This window comes from Galeopterus variegatus, unplaced genomic scaffold (genome assembly GCF_000696425.1).
Source record: "Galeopterus variegatus unplaced genomic scaffold, G_variegatus-3.0.2 Scaffold6377, whole genome shotgun sequence".
NCBI classification, from domain to species: domain Eukaryota; kingdom Metazoa; phylum Chordata; class Mammalia; order Dermoptera; family Cynocephalidae; genus Galeopterus; species Galeopterus variegatus.
The window spans coordinates 31,014-50,576 of record NW_007732488.1 but is presented as its reverse complement, the minus strand read 5'-3'; the positions used below and the strand labels follow the sequence as shown (position 1 = coordinate 50,576).

Genomic DNA, 19,563 nt, shown 5'->3' with positions numbered 1-19,563 from the left:
GGGGAGCCATTAGCAGATGACACGAGCTCAGTCCTCAGCAGTAGCAGCAGAAGCAGCAGCAGTGGTGGCCTCTCGGGGCATCCCGAGGGCACCGGTAGCCACAGCCTCCAGCAGCAGTAGCAGCCTCCCTATGGCCCCCTGGGAGCATCATGGGAGGTGGGGGGCCCTGTGGATCAGAGCCACTCGTCCTTTATACTTAAGACCATAACCCAGGACACCGGGGTGCACATGCGCAATTACATTAGACAATAACCACGGAACACCTGGGTGCACGTGCATATTTACATCAAATACTTGGCAAGATTCTGAACATCTGAGGGGCCCTGACCATTTTCCAGTATTTTCCCTACATTGGAACAACACCTTCTCCTTATGTTGCTTTCATTATAACACCATATATAATTCAACTAATGTATAAATTCCACCAGGTGGGATTCCTGTCTGACTTCTTTTTGCCATTCCTCAAGTGACTGGCCACAACTTTTTAGGTGAGCCATAAAAATTTTTGTTATAAATATATAAACGATTATGCATCTCAGCCTACTCTCTGCTCTCTTTTGCATTAGCTCTGGAAGAGGAATGAGCCTAACAGTTTAAACCACAAAAAACACTTTAATACAATTATTGATTGGTTGCCACATACCTTATGCTCCCAGAACCGTACTGTCTTTTCGCATGCATTTCAGAATGTATGTGTATTATTTTATCTCTGTTAAAGGCACTGCTGTCCTCCCACTCACCTGAGCACAACCTCAGACTTATCTTTGGCTCCTTCTCTCCTGCCCACCCCATCCAATCAGATGGCAGTCACTTGAGTCTGTCTGTCCCCTCCATTACCACCAGCATGTTCTCCCTCCAGCTTTTGTCACCTCTTGACTGTTACAGTAGCTTGCCAACTGTTCTCTCCCATGATAATTTCTGTTATGTAATCTGCCAGCTTAATCGTCCTGATTATGTCATTTCCATGATCAAATTACCTTTGAAGTTCTGACAGATTGGCAGAATAAAGCTTGAAGGATTTAACATTTAAGACTGTTTATGATCTGCTTTCTGTTCCTGTTCTTCCTCTTTCCTTTCCCTTCCCTTCCTCCAGCCTAGTTTTCCAATTTTATCTACAGATTTTCTCCTTCATAGTTTACCCTCCAGCCAAACCAAATTATCTGTGTCCTGAGATATACCTGATAGTGTTCTGACCCCCATACCTTTGCTTCTGCATTTTCCTCCACCTGGAATCCTTTCCCTTTACGTCCACTTGTCTACATCTTACTCATTAGTTGGATGTCATCTCCTTGTCACCTTCTGTAGGACTGTATTTGGGCTGTGTCTGACTGTCGGGTTAGGGCCATTGTCGGAATCCTGCTGACGTAGCCAATTGTAGAGCTAAGTGACTACATCAATTGTATGGCTAGGCATTTCATAACTAAAGCCAAAACGTTTCATTATTTTAGTTATACTGTTTCCATTTGTATTGTCAGGGCTAGGGCTCAGACCCTTCAAACCCACTGTACAGACTGGGTCACAGACTCCTCACATGCCAGGCTGGGTCACCAGACCCCTCACATGCAGGTCCACACCAGGTAATTGGGAAAGGTCCCGGGAGCCATTAGCAGATGACACGAGCTCAGTCCTCAGCAGTAGCAGCAGAAGCAGCAGCAGTGGTGGCCTCTCGGGGCATCCCGAGGGCACCGGTAGCCACAGCCTCCAGCAGCAGTAGCAGCCTCCCTATGGCCCCCTGGGAGCATCATGGGATGTGGGGGGCCCTGTGGATCAGAGCCACTCGTCCTTTATACTTAAGACCATAACCCAGGACACCGGGGTGCACATGCGCAATTACATTAGACAATAACCACGGAACACCTGGGTGCACGTGCATATTTACATCAAATACTTGGCAAGATTCTGAACATCTGAGGGGCCCTGACCATTTTCCAGTATTTTCCCTACATTGGAACAACACCTTCTCCTTATGTTGCTTTCATTATAACACCATATATAATTCAACTAATGTATAAATTCCACCAGGTGGGATTCCTGTCTGACTTCTTTTTGCCATTCCTCAAGTGACTGGCCACAACTTTTTAGGTGAGCCATAAAAATTTTTGTTATAAATATATAAACGATTATGCATCTCAGCCTACTCTCTGCTCTCTTTTGCATTAGCTCTGGAAGAGGAATGAGCCTAACAGTTTAAACCACAAAAAACACTTTAATACAATTATTGATTGGTTGCCACATACCTTATGCTCCCAGAACCGTACTGTCTTTTCGCATGCATTTCAGAATGTATGTGTATTATTATTTAATCTTGTCAAGTTTGCACAGGTCGGGTGGCTTAGGGAAATTTCAGCTGACACTAAATCGTAATAATGGGGTGGTAATAATTCCTGCCAAATCCCAGACACCTGTCTCCTTTGCCACTGCAACTCAGTCAAAAGTCTTCCTTTGCCCATTTCTCATTGTGCCGTTGCAGGCTAAGAACATCAGAAAACACGAGTGTAGAAACAGAGGACTGGTTGGGGAATAATAATTGTTATTATAAGAACTATTGCTAACATTTATTTAGCTGTTCATATGCACTGGCACCGTGTTAAACATTTTTCGAACTGAGCTCATTTAATACATGGACACTACAAAGGTATTTTCTCTATTTTACTGATGTGGAAGCTGAAGCACAGATAGGTCAAAAACCTGCCCAAGGTCACTGTAGGGAAAATGAAATGGATTAAGGTCAGGATCCCTGAGATGTTCAGAATCTTGCCAAGCATTTGATGTAAATATAACCATGCACATGCACCCAGGTGTTCCTTGCTTACCATCTGATGTAGATGCACATGTGCACCCAGGTGTGTCTGGGTTGTTGGACTTGAGTATAAAGGACAAACGTCTCTGATCCACAGTGCCCCCGTCCCCTGGGACACCCTCGAGGGGACCATGGGGAGGCTGACACTGCTGCTGGAGGCTGTTACTGCGAGCTGTTGCTGCCAGGGCGCCCGGGAGTCCCCAGGAGGCCACCGCTGCTGCTGCTGGAGGCTGCTGTAAGCTGCTGCTGAGGAAGCTGAAGGCTGAGCTCACATTGGATTGAACTTGTCCACAGCTCCTGGGATCTTTCCCAATTACCTAGCTCGCGACCTGTGTGTGATGGGTCTGGGACCCAGTCTGCCCAAAGGGGTTGAAGGGTCTGTAAGCCCAAGCCCGACAGTCACACTTACAGGTAGTAAGTGGCAGAGCTGGGATTCCAACCCAGCCAACTGATTTTAAAGCTACAACATCACTCCAACTTGTCCAATTGGTCAGCATTTTATGACTGTTGAAGCTCAATGATGGAGGCAGAAGAAATATAACACGCTACCTGCTCTAAAGAAGCTTGCATCCCAGTTGGAGACAGAGAATTAGGAAACACTTTTGTTGGGAAAATATAGGAAAAATGGTCAGGGCCCCTCAGATGTTGAGAATCTTGCCAAGCATTTGATTTAAACAGGCATATGCACTCAGGTGTTCTTGGTTATTGTCTAGTGTAAGTGCACATGTGCACCCAGGTGTCCTGTGTTATGGACTTAAGTATAAGGATGAGTGGCTCTGAGCCACAGCGCCTCCCAGCCCCGGGATGCCCCTATGTGGGGGCGGGCATGGGGAGGCCACTACTGCTACTGGAGGCAGCTGCTGCTAGTTTCTCCGGGATGCTCTGCAAGGCCACTGCCACTGCCACTGCCACTGCAAGACCTGTAAGCTACCGGACCTGTAAGCTGCTGCTGCTGAGGAAGCTGAAGACTGAGATCATGTCATCTGCCGACAGCTCCTGGAATCTTTCCCAATTACCTAGCATGGACCTGCATGTGAGGGGTCTGGGGACCCACTCTGTACAGTGGGTTTGGAGGATCTGAGCCCTAGCTCTGACAATATAAATGGAAATTTAGTATAACTAAAATAATAACTAAAATAATGAAACATTTTGGCTTTAGTTATGATTTGCCTTACTTTCAACTTTGAATGAGTAAACAGCTCTGGTTCTTTGTGCTGCCTCAGCATGCAGTCCCCAGCATTGGGTGGTTTGTATAGTAAGTGCCTGTTACACGTCTGTCTCTCTGTTAGACTCTGGACTCCTTGGGGCAGGGATTTGAGTCATTTACTGTGGTTCTCCTTCGGCCCAGCACAATGCCTTGCACATAGTTGGCACATGGAACATACTTGTTGAACTGAATCAAACTAAAAGGGGTTGTCCAGAAGACAAATACAACATAGCAGTGCAGATGTGGGCTGGTCAGTCAGGCTGGGGTCAATGGGGAGGGTTCAGGGAGGAGGGGAGATTTGAGGGATTAATAAGGGTTAGAGGTCCTTTTCCTTTCCAGGTCCTATTATTCTGCCTGTTCGTCATCTCTTCCTCCTCTCCTTTCTCTTTCTTGGTATGAACTTTTTAATTCTGGACCTTGTGAAAGTTTACTTTTAAGCAATTAAAAGCTTTAAATTCCTTCCCCAGCTCCTCACAGCCACTAAATCTCTTCCAACTGCCAGTGCCTCCAAGTCTTGTCTGCTTTTTCTCAGGTCAAGATGCAATAAGGATTGTCCACAGTAGTGCTGTCCAATAGAAAGTCGATGAATGGAAGCCACAGATGGAAGCCACACATAACATTCAAAATTTTCTAGCAGCCACATTAAAAAAATATGTAAGGTTAATTTTAATAAGTTATACTTAATATATCCGAAATATTATCAGTTCAACATCTTAGTGTAAAGTTATTAATGAAGAGTTTTACATTCTTTTTTGGTAAAAGGTCTCCAAAATGCAGTGTGTATTCTGCACTTACGGCACCTCTCTATTTGGCCTGGGCTCATTTCAAGGGCTCAGTAGCTACATTGACACATGGCTATGGTATTGGACCGTGTGGGTCTGGAGCCACAGGCAGGCCTTCCTAACCTTTTCCAGGTCGTGCCCTCTTTGGAAATAATATTGTGCAGCACACCTGGGGTAAATGGAGGAGGCTGACTGTGGCCGAATGTTGCTTCATAGCTGAGAGACTTAATAGTTAGACCTTAATAGCAACCCTTTCAGGGCCCAGATGGGAAGGACAATTTTCTTAACCCTTTAAAATCCATTTTCTGTTTTGATAAATATAAAAATCCTACAGCTTACTTTTAAAAAATTCAAAATAGGGAACTTTCATTTTCCAAATGAAAACCTTCTACTTTTTGGAATTGTGAATTTACATTTAAATTACCATATGACCCCTGCCTCCATGTGCATTGAGAAGCACTGGAGGGGTTGCAGAGAATTCACAGAAGGTGGAGGGCCCATACCAGGTCTGTGAACTGATCCGCACAGGCCATCCGAATCAGCTCTGGCGTGGCTGGGCTGTTCATCATCAAGGTCAGGCCAGGCCCCTCTCCCTGCGAGCTGCGGCCACAGCGTCAGTTACGGTGAAGAACACAGAAGACCCCAGAAACATTCCTGACTCACCTAGGCCCTGGGGGTCAAGGAGACAAAATAAAAAGAGTATTTTTAAGAAACATACCCTAGGATATCCAGCCCATGGGTGGTTGGGGAGGGGGTGGGCACATCGACCACTTGCCTGAGCTGATTTAGGGAAGCATCTGAAGGGGTCCCCCTCCCTTCCATCCCTGGGGCATCCAGCAAGTAGGCATCTGGGGAAGCGCAGGGTAGGACATCCATGATGTTCATGCTGTACCCTCAGGCCTGGCCCAGTGTCTGACTCAAGTGGGGCTCAACTAGTGTTTGCTGAATGAATCCACCATTGATTGAACATGCATCCATTCTGGCCAACAGCTTCTTGCCTCTTCCAAATCGTGGCATATCTGGGCTGATTCTTTTTTTAAGAAGATGGCCTTTTTACCTGTCTCTCACGACCAGTTCCAGAGCAGCTCTGAGCTCTGCTGCAGAACTTGGCTTCTGTTTGTGTAGGAAACTGTCTGGGTCCCGGAGGGGCTCTGGAGGAGGGTAGGCCCAGGCAGCAATTCAGAAGCCTGCAAAGCTTGCCAAATGGTGAGAGACTGGCTGAGGCCAGCATCCACATGCCCGAAGGGACCGTGTGGGCAGGGCTGGCAAAGCAGGCCAGAGTTTCAGGTATTACCCACAGCACAAAAGGGGCTTTTAAAGGATGAGGAGAATTTGCTTTTTGGCTGACACTCCTAGTCGGGCCCATGCCAAGGGTTTATCCTCTGTACTTGGAATTTAAAAAAATTACAGGCTTTAAAAAGCTTTTCCCAAATTATAAACTTAGAGTACTATAATGAATCGAAGCTTTTTCAAGGTACTTATGCCCTTTCCAGGAGCTTCTGATGTGTCCTCCTGGGGGTGGTGCCTGCCACTGAGAGTCTCTGGATTAGATGTCCCCTGGGGAAAAATGCAAACATCCCAGGATGTGGGCCCTGCACAACTGTGTCAAGGGGATGCCCATTCATTCTGTCTTATGTAGAAGGCACCATCTCATGCACTGTCTGGCACTGCTCCACCTGGCTGTGCAGTTGACTCCTGCACAGGGGCTGTCTGGCCAGGGGTGACATCTAGCCCACACTCTGCTCTCCAGGCCCTGACCTGTGAGGGGCATGTCCAGCTGGAGGAAGGGAGCCTTTCTCTAATGTGCCCAAAGATGCTCTGTGGGCTAAAGCTGCCCTGACATCAGGTCAGCAATTTACTCTCAAATGATTCAGAGAAAATAGAATTCTTTGTATTGTACTTGCAACTTTTCTGTAAATTTTTGATTGTTTCAAAATCTAAAAATTAATTAAAATTTTTGTGATCAACTATTCTTGAGAAGAGGAGACAAGAACGAGCTAAATAATAGCCTTCAGATATGACATGGGTTGTTCTGAGGAGGGTCTTTTTCATCTGCTGAGAGACTTAACCCATGGGAGATTCATGTTAGAGGTATTTAATTTAATTTCACTTATTTATTTCCTAAACAAATCTTAGGTGAGTCTATCTGCAAAAAGGGTTCATGGTAGACACAAATACAATAATGATACCATTCAAATATGAGTAAAAGATGAGAGCCAGGAAATGAGATGAAATGAATAGTAAAAGAATAGGGATCTACATATAATAAAAACTAAATTAAGCATAAAAATTAACTTTGAGCTTCCTGGTTGCCAAGGCAAAGAAATAAGGTTTCTGAGAGCTTATTATACAATAAAAAGAAGCATAGCAGAGAAAACAAGTTTTTCATAGCTTTGATCTCTAAACGTGATTGACAATGCAGTAATTTAAATGGACATTGTAAAACAAATGAGCTATATCTTTAATAGCATTTTACAAAAATGTAGGGACTCTTTTTTTCATATAGCTATTTATATCACCCTCAGTAAAAATTAGGAGAAGACTACGGAATTATAGCTTTGTGGAGGTATTTCTATTAAGAACTACAGTAACAAAATCCTGATATAAAGTATTTTGGTTATTTGATTTGATACCTGGGCAAGGCTTACAGAATTAAACTAGTTTGAAACCATGCTAAGTATGGGAGAATTTATGCTAGTTTAAAATATAAACTAACTCTTATACTAGTTTAGTGCAATGATGATCACCTTCATCATTCCTGACCCAGAGCCCAGCTCTGCTCTTCATTAGCTGTGCAACCTCGGGCAAGTTACTTAAATGCTCTGAGACTTAGTTTACTTGCTTCTAAAATGGGAAAATTAAATGCCTTCTCATAGGTTGTTGAGACTTAATTAGGGACAGTTAGAATAATGTCTGGTATATTAAAAGAACCCAATAAATGTTAGCTACTGTTATTACTTCTGTATTTTGCTAAAAGATTATTAGCTTCTGCAGACTATGGAAAGAAAGGCTACACAGTGTAATGGGGGCATGGCCTTTGAGTAAAAAAAAAAAGAGAGAAAAAAAGGTTAACCAGAAGATGATCAAGTTCTGCTGCTTTTCTTGGTACCACCACTCTTTTGAAAGCTGTTAGGAGGGCGGTGAAATGAAAAAAGCGAAGACGCTTGCATGGGATAACCTTGAGTTCAGACTCTGCCTCCTGCCAGCAAAGCTTGGGCAAACTACCTAACCTGTCTGAGTCTGTTTCCTCATTTATAAGAAGGGCTGAGAATCCTCCGCTTGAAGAGTTTGAGGAAGAGTAAATGAGATAATATATGTAAAGCACCTGACCCCAGGCTGTCCCGTCGTCCCATCCCTCGACACACACTAGTCCCACAGCAATCATCACTAGTTTATCTCATCACTCTTTCTAGCTGAGCTCAGACATGGTCCAAAATGCTTCTCAAGAGAGCCCTCAGACAATCCTTACCCCAACCAATCAGAAATGAAATTCATTTGTGATCCTGTGGTTATACTACGAAGTTTAAAGTATGTTTAATTGCAGATCACATGTAAGAAACAGTTTAACAGAAAATGTTTTGCTACTTTAACGAGAACATTTGCAGTAACAGAAATGAAATTCATTTGTGATCCTGTGGTTATACTACGAAGTTTAAAGTATGTTTAATTGAAGATCACATGTAAGAAACAGTTTAACAGAAAATGTTTTGCTACTTTAACGAGAACATTTGCAGTAACGTGGTGTCAGTTCTAGCAATAAGGCTCTTGCCCTAACCCTTCAGCCTGAGCCCCACCATGGTTGGGTCCCAAGTCCAGCCATGAGCCACCGTTGCATGAGTCTTTCTCCCTTTCTCCTTCACTGTCCATCCCTCAACCATCCGCCATAGCTTTCCAAGTTCAGAGTCCTTTGTCTCTGTTGCTGTTGGCCTGACCTCTACATCTGTAGGCTGCTTGTATCCTGTGGAATTCTATCAGTACACCCGTTTGCCAGACTAGATTTCCATTTTTGCCTATTGCTATAAGGAAATTTCACCTTTCTTAGTAAAGATAAAGCTTAGAACTCCAGGGTTGGCTCTGGACGGATCATATGGCCTTGCCTTTTGCCCAAAACTCATCTTCCCTTTGGGGTCTATGTCTAATCCTACCATTGCCACACTGGCCCCAGGGGGCACAGTTTCCCCTTTTTTTTCTTACACTGGACAGAGGGCTCTTGGGTTGATTTTCCACAGCCTAACTAAAAAAAAGTTAGAATATTCATATAAGACTTGGATAAATGACAGGAGGTAATGAAAGGAGAACAAAAGAAGATAATTTCATTGACCATGTTTAGAACCCAGCTTACTTCTCAGCCATTGTTGGACCAATACATGGATCCCTTTCTTCCTAGCTCCTGGTCCACCTCCTCATGATGGTTACCATCATTTCTATCCACCAACCAGGACTGCCTGTGCCTTCCATGGTCTTGACGTGTGAGATTCTGGTTTCCTAAGTTTACCCCCTTTCTCTGGGTGATCGACGCTGGAATGGCCTCCCCATTCAAGCAAGATCCAGCCTACCTCCAGATGTGAGCTGTCTTTACAGACATCACCAGGAACCACACTATCCTCCTAATAACCCCAGGAGTTGTGCCCGTGTATGCTCATATGGTAAGAGTGGGGTTAGTTTTGTTGCTTCCAGTGGGATCTCCCTGTCTGTTTGGACAACTCCCATGTCTGATGTGGTACCTTGCTTGACTCCCCATGCTATTTGTGGGGCTCTTTTGGTCATCTCTGGCTTGACTCACAGCTTCTATAACCAAATCCGCATTTGACAGGAGAAGAGGGCCATAAGAGGCAGAACATAGGGCAAGACTTCTGGAGAGCAAGAAATATGAGAAAGCACCAAATGCTGCATTGTATTAAATACTGAGACTGAAAGGCGTAAGCGCTAACTCCATGCTGGATGACACTAAAAGCTTTGCAAAAATCCATCTATCCTGAGCTGTCCACATTGTGCCAGGACCATTAATATCAAGCTTGTAAGCCTGTGGCTGATTTATGTGTAATAAGGCATTATGTGTAGGAAATTATGGGACTCATCTCAAAATTGTCTACCTTTCTGTCATATCATAGCATTTCTCCCCAATGACAACCTTTCAATGGAAATGTAATAAAATACATAATCGTCTCCATATGAAACATATGAACAACTGAACACACCTTTCAAACCTTCTTTTCTATTATAAAAGAGAATAATTTTAGGACAGTATTAGATACCCCTTACCTAAAATATCCAGGAGCAGAGAGACTAATGCTTTGAGTAAAAGCTTGATTAACCTGCAGAAGAGGAATATTTTCAAAGGACTTTATATACAACTAGATAAAGGCAAAGCATGGGCAAATAATAATTTTCTGGCTGTCATACTTTTCCTTAGTATTGGGAATATTATTTTGCTGGAAGAACAGCAAACATAGTGGCCAGGTGGGTTCCGACACATGCTCAAGAAGTGCGAATGGCTTGTCTGACTTCCCCCGGGAGACGAAGTCACTGTTTTGGTGGATCTGTTTAAAGAACAAGCAGAAAAGTGAAGGTAAACATCTAAGGTGGAAATTTAAATGCAGGGTCCTCAAGCAAAATCTGACCAAGGATTTCCATCTTTCCATCCCTGTACATTGGAATTTGGGCCTAGAGTGGAGCTACAGCCATGGTTGAAATAGGTACACGTATTTTTAAGTTTCAAAGGAACCAAGTGAAAAACGAGGTAGCTTTGGTAGGTCACTCAAGTGGCTGCCAGCGTAATTCACCCGTCACTATTCCTTGAGGGTTTCCCACGAAACTTCAAAGTCACTCCCCAACAATACTAGTTAAGCACTCTCAGGCTTCTGCAGAACCTCTCCTCCCTCAATTTTAAAAAATCTGCATCATGTTCTAAGATGAAACCTTTATTCTGAAAAAAGAGCAACCACCCAGGGAATAATTACTCCATGAATGTTTGAAATGCGTGTGTGGAAAACAGCAAGCATTCGTAGCCTTAACTGAAGGTATTTTTCAAAACTTGATCCAACCAAATAGCTTCTCCTGCAAGAATTCCCTTTAAATGTACTGCTTTTTCCCCTCTAATTTTCTAAAAGTGAACTACATGGTGTATGCTCTACCTTCATTAGCTAATAACCAGACACATGCTAAGTTGCATTTAAATAACAACAGCATTTAACACCGCTGAGCTACTTTTCCACGTGAGAATAAATATCCAGATAAACCAGAGATTTCTGTTCAATAGATCTAGTTGCAAGATGAATTATGACACATGCTAAGTTGCATTTAAATAACAACAGCATTTAACACCGCTGAGCTACTTTTCCACATGAGAATAAATATCCAGATAAACCAGAGATTTCTGTTCAATAGATCTAGTTGCAAGATGAATTATTGATTTATATCTGTTCCTCATGTTTTTGCTACTTAAACCATGGTCCAGCAGCACAGATGTTACCTGGGAGCTTGATGGAAATGCAGACTCTGAGGCTCCACCCAAGACCTGTGGAATGAGAATCTGCAAGATGCCCAGGAGATCTGTCTGCTCACCGACCATGGGGAAGCACTGCCCTCAGGAAGCTGTGTGGGACGCGGCACACCACGGAACAGGTGCTTCCAAGTGCCCCACAGGAGTTCTGCAGGCTTCAGCACACCTGGTACTCACCCAGTCCTCCCAGGTGCCATTAGGATTCTGGCTGATGATGGGTTCAAGACATTTCATGAGAGTCTGGTAGGCATTCTGCAACTGGAAAAGGACAGAAGAGTGACAGGAAATTAAATAGTGAGGACTTCCAAATGTACCTGTGTTACGCTCTTCAGGCCTTGGGCATCTTGTCTGTGACCTGCAGATACGAGCACTAGGTGACCACACACCCCACTTTGCCCAGGACAACCCCCATTTACACTTGTCTTTGTGTTAGGATCAATGTCTCCCTTTGCTCTCCAAAGTCTCTTGGTTAGGATAGTACGGTCACCCTAACCAACACCTACCTTGAAGTGTTGTTTGAGACATTAACCAAGATTAGGTAACTACAGCACTGGCTATTATCTCAGTTACTTTACTCTAGCAGCGCTCACTAAAGTTCTGTGGAGGAAGTGCTTGGAACCTGAATTGTTCCAGAGTTACCAGCTTAGAGCAAGTACTCTTGGCATTGGTATTCACGTTCAGCTGACCAAACCAGGGAGATCTCCATCTGTCCCTTCCAAAATGGAACATCATACTTGCCCTCTTCCAGACACCAGGATCTTCGGCTCAACAAGACTTCTGCTCTCTGTCCTGCTGAGAGGGCAGTCTGGGGAGATCTTTGTCCTCAAGTAAGGAGGTCTTTCATGTAGGGGCTTCTTATAACTATGTTTTGCTTGGGTATAGAAAGTGAAATGGCAAGGTACCTGTTTACATTTGAAGCCTTCAAAGAGATAACCTCCTTGTTCTTGAATACAGAGCTCAAGATAACAATCTCTTTTGAAAACTCCCCCCAAATCCCCTTCCTTCTGTGGGTTCCCATGGCCAGGCTGGGAATGATTGGGTCATATTACATTCTATACTTCAAATTATGCTTCAGGAAAAGAGGCAACGTTTCCTGCCTTCATGAAGGTAGGGTCTTGGAGTGGTGTTCTTAAAATGTATTGAGGGAAAACAGAATTCATGCTGCTAAATAATACTCTGGTGCCCACTATTCTGGGTGCAACAGAGAAACACTAGGAGATGGTGTTTTACTCTCCTCTCTGGTGCTCTTGTGAAAAAGCATTGGGAGAAGTTTTCTAGACTAGAGAAGAGGGCTCCTCTGGAAAAGGGCTTGGAGATATAGAAGAAGGTTGGGAGTCAGTAAAATCATCAACTGCGCAGCTTTCTCACTGACATCTGCACCAGTGGAGGCCGTGGTGGCAATGGTGTTGGGCACTGTCAAGGAATTCATCTCACCAAGGTGTATGTAAGACATTGGTATCTTTAACTCTCAGCTGGCTACCTGCACAGAAAAACAAGCAGACAGAATGTGCCAGTCCAGGGTAAAACTGGGACAACAATTTAAACTTATTAGAATGTCTTTTTTTTTTTCAGCTTTAAAAAGTGATAAGAAGATTTCATAATCTATGGTTTGGGTAGACATATACAAACCAAAACTTGTAAAGAGTTTTAAAACTCTTTAAAATGGGAAGTGCTTCTCTTTACCCCAAACCTGTCAAGTGCCAGGAGTCAGGAAAAGTCCCCCAAAGCCACATGGTAGGGGTTTAAGCAGGCTTTACTGGGGAAAGGGGAATCTTGCAAAGAGAAAGCACAGATGCTCCATCCTTCATCACTCACAGTGATACCTGCCAGACATGCAGCAGGGGTCCACATTCTCAAAGAGGGACCCCCAACCCTACCATAGGTTCCCTATTTATAAAGTGACCATGAGAAAGCAGGCTTGGTGGTGGGTGAATGAACAGGTTCTCTGGCACCAGGAAGTGCAAAATTCGGGTGCTAATTATATACAGGAGTTGTCTGGGAATGCCAGCTGCCCAGTACCTGAGCTTTGGAGTGTTGTGAGAATTTATAGCTGCACCAGTCAAGGGTCAGGAGCCACTGGTCCCTTGGGAAGCTGAGTTTTGGTGAAGCCCCTCCCACTAGAGAAGGGAGGTGAAGCCTCTTCCCAAGTTCCAGTTGGCTCATTTTCAGGTAATCCAGAATGAGCTCCTAGGGGCACTGTGGGCATTTGGTCATTGTAGCGCAAAGCCCAAAGGTGATAGAACACAGACCTGGGAATAATTTGTAAAGCCTAATTTTGGCCAATAGTAAAAGTGAAACCACCTCTCTCCTAGGGGCACTGTGGGCATTTGGTCATTGTAGCGCAAAGCCCAAAGGTGATAGAACACAGAGCCTGGGAATAATTTGTAAAGCCTAATTTTGGCCAATAGTAAAAGTGAAACCACCTCTCCCACCTGTACCATTTTGGTGTTAATATCTTGTCCCAATTCAACTCCGCCATGAGCAACCAATACAGACCCATTGGTGTAGATATGAACCACAGCAGCAACAGGGAAATAAAATTAGAAATCTGCTCTTCCTGCCACCTGTATGTGACTCTGACAGTGAGGCAGTCCCAAATGAATTACCAAAAGCCACTGAAATAAAGCCACAGTTCCACTGGTACAGGACTAATGTTTCTCAAAAGGTGCTAATGAGAATAGCAAAGGTGCCATTCCATGAAAACTGTGAAGTAAAGAAAAGCCTAGATGTATATATATTTGTTAGAATTTAGCCACGATCTGTTGCATGGTCCTCTCACCATTTTCAGCAGCATTAATTAGTTAGACTTTGAATGCCTGCTGGGCATGTCCTCCTTTCTGAGTCTCTCCTCGTGTAAGATTGAATTCAACAAGGAGGCTCTTCACTCAGATTCTCCTACTCTGCAAAGCAATAACAAATTGACCCAAATTGTTGACAACCAGTGGAATTTAGAGCTCATTGTTCTTTGTTGGATTACAGCCTCTCTTGACCCTTAGTTGTCATTTGGGGATTGACACTCTGTTCTAATTAATTCTTTTTGAGCATGTTATTCTTTATCGATTCTGGGGAGCAAAAAGTATGCAGAGAATTGTAGAATAAAATACAGCAAAGTTTAAATAACAAAACTCATTTGTCCGTGATCTCATTGCTCACAGACACTGTTATTATAAGAAAAATGGAATACAGCTAATTTCAGTCCACAATCCCTTACCTGTAATTCTGTACTCCCCAAACTCTGAAAAACCTATTTGGTAGAGAAATGTGACCCAATCTCATCCAATAAGGTGAGATTCATGGACTTTTAAAAAAATGTCACTTAGTGTGAATCATCATACCTTTCCCTGCAGAAATATTACCATGCTTGAATATGGTATGTTGCCCAAGGCTCTGCTGAGGATTTTATGTAAAAAGTCACCACCTCTACAAATCACTCATTAAAATACAGATTTTACCAGGTGGGTACAATTTATTAATCTGTGATCTCAGGTTATTTTCTCTCAGAGGCAGAACAGAGAGAATTGGGTTCGGATCCCATATAGGGATGGCCGGTTTGCTCACTGGCTGAGTGTGGTGCTGACAACACCAAGTCAAGGGTTAAGATCCCCTTACCGGTCATCTTTTTAAAAAATAAAAATAAAATAAAATAAATAAAATAAAAATCCCACTAACATTAACTTTCAGGGATTTGTCTTTGCTTAAATTTGATGGCACTTTGCTTAAATTTTAAAAGATTCACTATTAGCTTCTGGCTTTGTCTTTGCTTAAATTTGATTCACTATTAGCTTCTGGCTATTTCCGTACTGCTAATGTAAAATGTATTCTTTGGGACATCTACAGACGACAACAATGAATAGCTGTCAGAAATGTTGGTGTCTTCTCTGTTGTTTTCCAGTGATTCCACTGTGCCTTCATATAAGGAAATATACAATCTGAGTTTATTTTTCCAGGACTTGTAGAGCAAGGAAGTTGCAAAGGAAGACCCAATACCTACAACAATTGTTTCACCTTCTCATTTATGCAACAACGCATTCACCCATCCATCCACCATCCACCATCCATCCATCCACCACCCACCATCCATCCATCCACCATCCACCATCCATCCATCTACCACCCACCATCCATCCATCCACCATCCACCATCCATCCACCATCCATGTATCCAGCCAACATCCATCTCTCTATCCATCTGTCCATCCACCATCCACCCATCATTCTATCCAGACATTTATGCCTTGTGCCAGGCAGAGGAATAAAAAGATGGGTAAGATAAGGGCTTAGCTTATAGCTTGGAGTGAGAAGCCCTAAAGGGAAATCAACAATTTCAACATAGTGTGACTGTAATGAGTTAAGAATCAGGAGTGGGTGGTAGAGGGTAGGTATTGCAGATCAGAGAAGCCTTCCAGAAGTAATGCTTAAGGGTTACATGAAGGCAGGACAACAGATGTTAAATGGGATTGTGACTCACAATGTCCTCAAAATCACCTATAAATTAGAACTGTGGTGTTTCTGATATCAGTTTTCCTTGCAGACCTTCTTTGTTATCAGTCACTGTTCAACTAACAGCACCATCGCTGCTAGAGCAAAAGAAACAAATCGGCCAAATCAGTACCCAAACCTCTGGAGTTGCTTGGTTTGTTTCTAAAAATTTGCTTTTGGAAAAATTTTTTTTTTCAGACTAATAAGCATTTCTGAAAATTACCTGATAAAAAAATGTCTTTGGAGGGCCGAGCCCGTGGCGCACTCGGGAGAGTGCGGCGCTGGGAGCGCAGCAGCGCTCCCGCCGCGGGTTCGGATCCTATATAGGGATGACCGGTGCGTTCACAGCGCTCACTGGCTGAGCGCGGTGCAGCCGGTCTCAAAAAGGACCAAAAAAAAAAAAAAAGTCTTTGGATATCCAACTGAGAATTTCATGGGGATAATGACAATTCCTCTTTTCTTCCAATGACTCTGCTGGTTAAATTCCTCTACAGCTTTTTCCCTGCTGTAGTAGAAAGAATTTTCCATACATTTCTCCCAGCATCTTATCAGATTCTTTGGATCAAATTCTTGCTTGTGAATTGTCTTATCAATCATTTTGTACTTGTTAAACTCTCTAACCTGGTGGAAGAAAATGCCAAACTTCACAACAAGATCCACAGAAATTGAGTCTCTGAGATTAGCTGTAGAAAGTTACAGAATCAGTATGAAAGAATGCATTGGAAATAAGCTTTTAAGAGACAATATGATTTTGAGCATTGAAAGACTGCTTTTATGTATTTACAAATCTTTTTTTTATTATTATCAGTTTCTGTTACCTTCTCTGGTAGCAAGTGGCATTTGGCTGCCACAGCTATCATCCAGGTCTCTGACACAAATGCTCCCTGGGGAAAACCGAACCCTTGGAAAGCTGTAGTTGATGGCAAATTGGTCTTGCAGGCTTGGCCTCAGACACGCAGGTTGGGAATCTTATAAGCATTTTCCAGTTTAAGCAGAGCATATTCTATGACATGAAAAGTGTACCAAGGTGAAAAGTGGATTAAAATTATGAAATCTGGATTGGTGCCATCGTAAGCAGGCATTAATCAACTTTCTTATCTGGGCAGGAGAAATGCCAGCCCTTCTGAGATGTGTTTCTCTGCTTGGGTCTCAGCACCACCACAGAGAGGAATCTCACAAGTGCCCTGTCCGCTTAATTGAGTGACCATCTACTTAATTTTAAATTATATGCATTTTACTTATATATGTCCATATTTATGTGGATAGATAGAAGATATTTCTGCAATTTAAACCAATTAATGTTAGAAATGGAAGCAATATTAGCTTTTTAAAAAATTTCCTGACACCCAAAAAGTATTATCAGTATAATGAACTTTAGACATTTTTTTTCTTTAGGCTGGAGAATTCTACTTCTTTAATATTTCCTGGTATCTTTTCCATTTTTTTTTTCTGCATATTTAAAATACGAAGGCTCAAGTATAACCCAAAGTTTCTGATAACAACCCAACCAAAGTGTTTCGGTATTGAAGGCAGACTGACTCTTCCGAATCACATAAATTTTACTCCAGGTGGAAACAAGACTGGAAAGAAGAGACCTGCCGGATGGGCGCAGTCCTTCCCAATGTTTTGTAGAGTTAGGACAAACAACTCTTTGCTGGATCTCAGGACAGCTTCTCTTCCTCCAAGGCAGTATAGCACATATTTGTAATTAAATCAGAATGCATTTGTTTTGGGAACTAAAAATAATAATTTTACATGTCATGAAAACTACAGATGGTGGATTATGAAAATTCCATCCATAAGTGGAATAGGCTGTGTGTTTCTTCCTCTTCTTTTCAGTGTGTATAATTATTTGTTTATATTTTTATTTTTTAATTGATACATAATAATTGTACATATTTACATTTATAATAATATGTACATATTAATATGTACATAATAATACGTACATATAATAATTGTACATATTTATGGGGTACAGTGTGATAGTTCAATGCATGTATACAATGTGTAATGATTAAATCAGGGTAATTAGCATACCCATCACTTCAAACATTTATCATTTCTTTGTGCTGGGAACATTCAAAATCCTCTCTTCTAGCTACTTGAAAATATACAATAAATTGTTAACTGTAAGTTACCCTTCAGTGCCATAGACTCTAGAACTTATTCCTCCTGTCTTGAGCTGTGGATTTGGATCTTAGGGCTCATTAGGAAGCAAAGGTAACAGGCGAGGCTTCCCTCTGATGAGATGACTGTATAGAGAAAAGATGAGTTCTGAAGCTTCTAGAATAGGCAGAAACATTGTGGGGAAAGCCAAATAGGCCGGTGATGTCCTCATACCTATTGTCAAGGGATTAGATGGTGAGTGAAAGGGGCTGTGGGAGGGACTCAGTGTGGTTCGGGCACAGGGCACTGCAGGGGCAGCTGGGCCTGGACAAGGGCCTGGGGTGGGGCCCAGGCTCTGAGCAGGCCAGGGGATGCTGGAATGTGTAGGTAAGAGGCTCTCCCTGGCATAAGCAGAGAGAGATTTGCCTGGGACAGACTCAAACCTCTGCTCTCCTTCCAGACGCCAGGTGTGTCCTTCCCTGATCCCCAGTGGCCTTGCCTAAAGGAAGGGTGTTGAGAAGGAAGAGAATAAGGGAGGATCGAGCTCCGCTCTGTGGAAGTTTTCTGGGGGACAACCTGGGCATTCATCAAAGGGACACACTGCGACTAGAGTGCACAAAGGAAAGTGAGAGTTGGGCGTTCTCCTCAACCCAGGGCCTCAGGCCTGCAGAGCGAGCCAGCAGCTCCTGCTGTCTCACAGACAGAGGGTGGTGGAGATCTAGAAGCTCCCTGAGTCATCCTTGCTCACAATTTACATTCCGTGCAATGTGGGCGTGGGTGGCTGGACACAACAGACCTTCTAAGCCTATACGCTGAGAAACCAAGCTTACCTTCAATCTATCATCACAAATAACCAGAGCCCCAGACGTTTTTGTAAGTCACATACCAGTTCAGAATCATCTGGTGTGCAGCCACCACTGATGTGATACTCAGAGTCTGCCGCCTGTTTTCCCATCGCTCATGAAGCCAGTCTGAGAGGTAGACAACATTTACTTCTGTGAGCGTGTGACACCCCAGTACTGCGGGCCGGGCGTTGGGAGAGCCCCTCCCATTCCCGGTGGGGGTGTGGGCTGGGGGCGCAGACTGCTGGGTGCAAACTCTGCTTCTACCACTGACTGGCTGAGTGACCTTGGGCAGCCCAAGCCACCTTTCTGTGCTTCACTGTCCCCAGGTGTGACAATGAGGACAAAACTAACCAGTGGTTCTCAAACCTTAATGTGCATCGAAGTCACCTGGAGGGTTGTTAAAACATATTTAAAAGAATAAATAGAAGGGAAGAGAAGGGGAGGGGAAGGGAGAGGAAGTATCAGTGCATCACATGTAGCGATAGTAAGCGTTGTCGTGTGTGTGTGTGTGTGTGTGTGTGTGTGTGTGTGTGTGTGTGTGCGTACACTGGGTCCCATCATGTAAAACAGCTTGAATGCTGGCCGAGCACATCCCTTCCTGCTTGCTGGCAGGAGCAGCGTCAGGGACACAGCCGTTCCGTACTGGCCAGCTGTCCTATGGTGTGGAAATTGGCCCTGCTCTTGCATCCACGTTTCTGGCCATGCCTTCCATCAGAGCAGTGGATGACTCTCTGCTCCTTCCTTCCTCAGAAATCAGAGGAGGGGCAGCTCCTGGGTGGGCTGGGCTGGGGTCCAGGCTGCCTACTCGGACATCAGGAAGCTGCAGATGGGGTTGCAGT

The 19,563-nt window shown here is 43.6% G+C and overlaps 1 protein-coding gene across 1 annotated transcript in view; it reads right to left on the bottom strand.

Moving 5' to 3' along the window:
• LOC103606209 (aldehyde oxidase 3-like) overlaps positions 1-19,563 on the bottom strand; it is a gene marked incomplete at its 5' end in the record, with an annotated part of 54,049 nt that overhangs the window by 3,756 nt on the left and 30,730 nt on the right. The window contains 8 exon segments of the mRNA XM_008590803.1: positions 10,052-10,104; positions 11,469-11,549; positions 12,649-12,771; positions 13,724-13,832; positions 16,177-16,391; positions 16,589-16,781; positions 18,767-18,826; positions 18,828-18,850. Of these exon segments, the coding sequence (XP_008589025.1) occupies positions 10,052-10,104; positions 11,469-11,549; positions 12,649-12,771; positions 13,724-13,832; positions 16,177-16,391; positions 16,589-16,781; positions 18,767-18,826; positions 18,828-18,850 (857 nt within the window).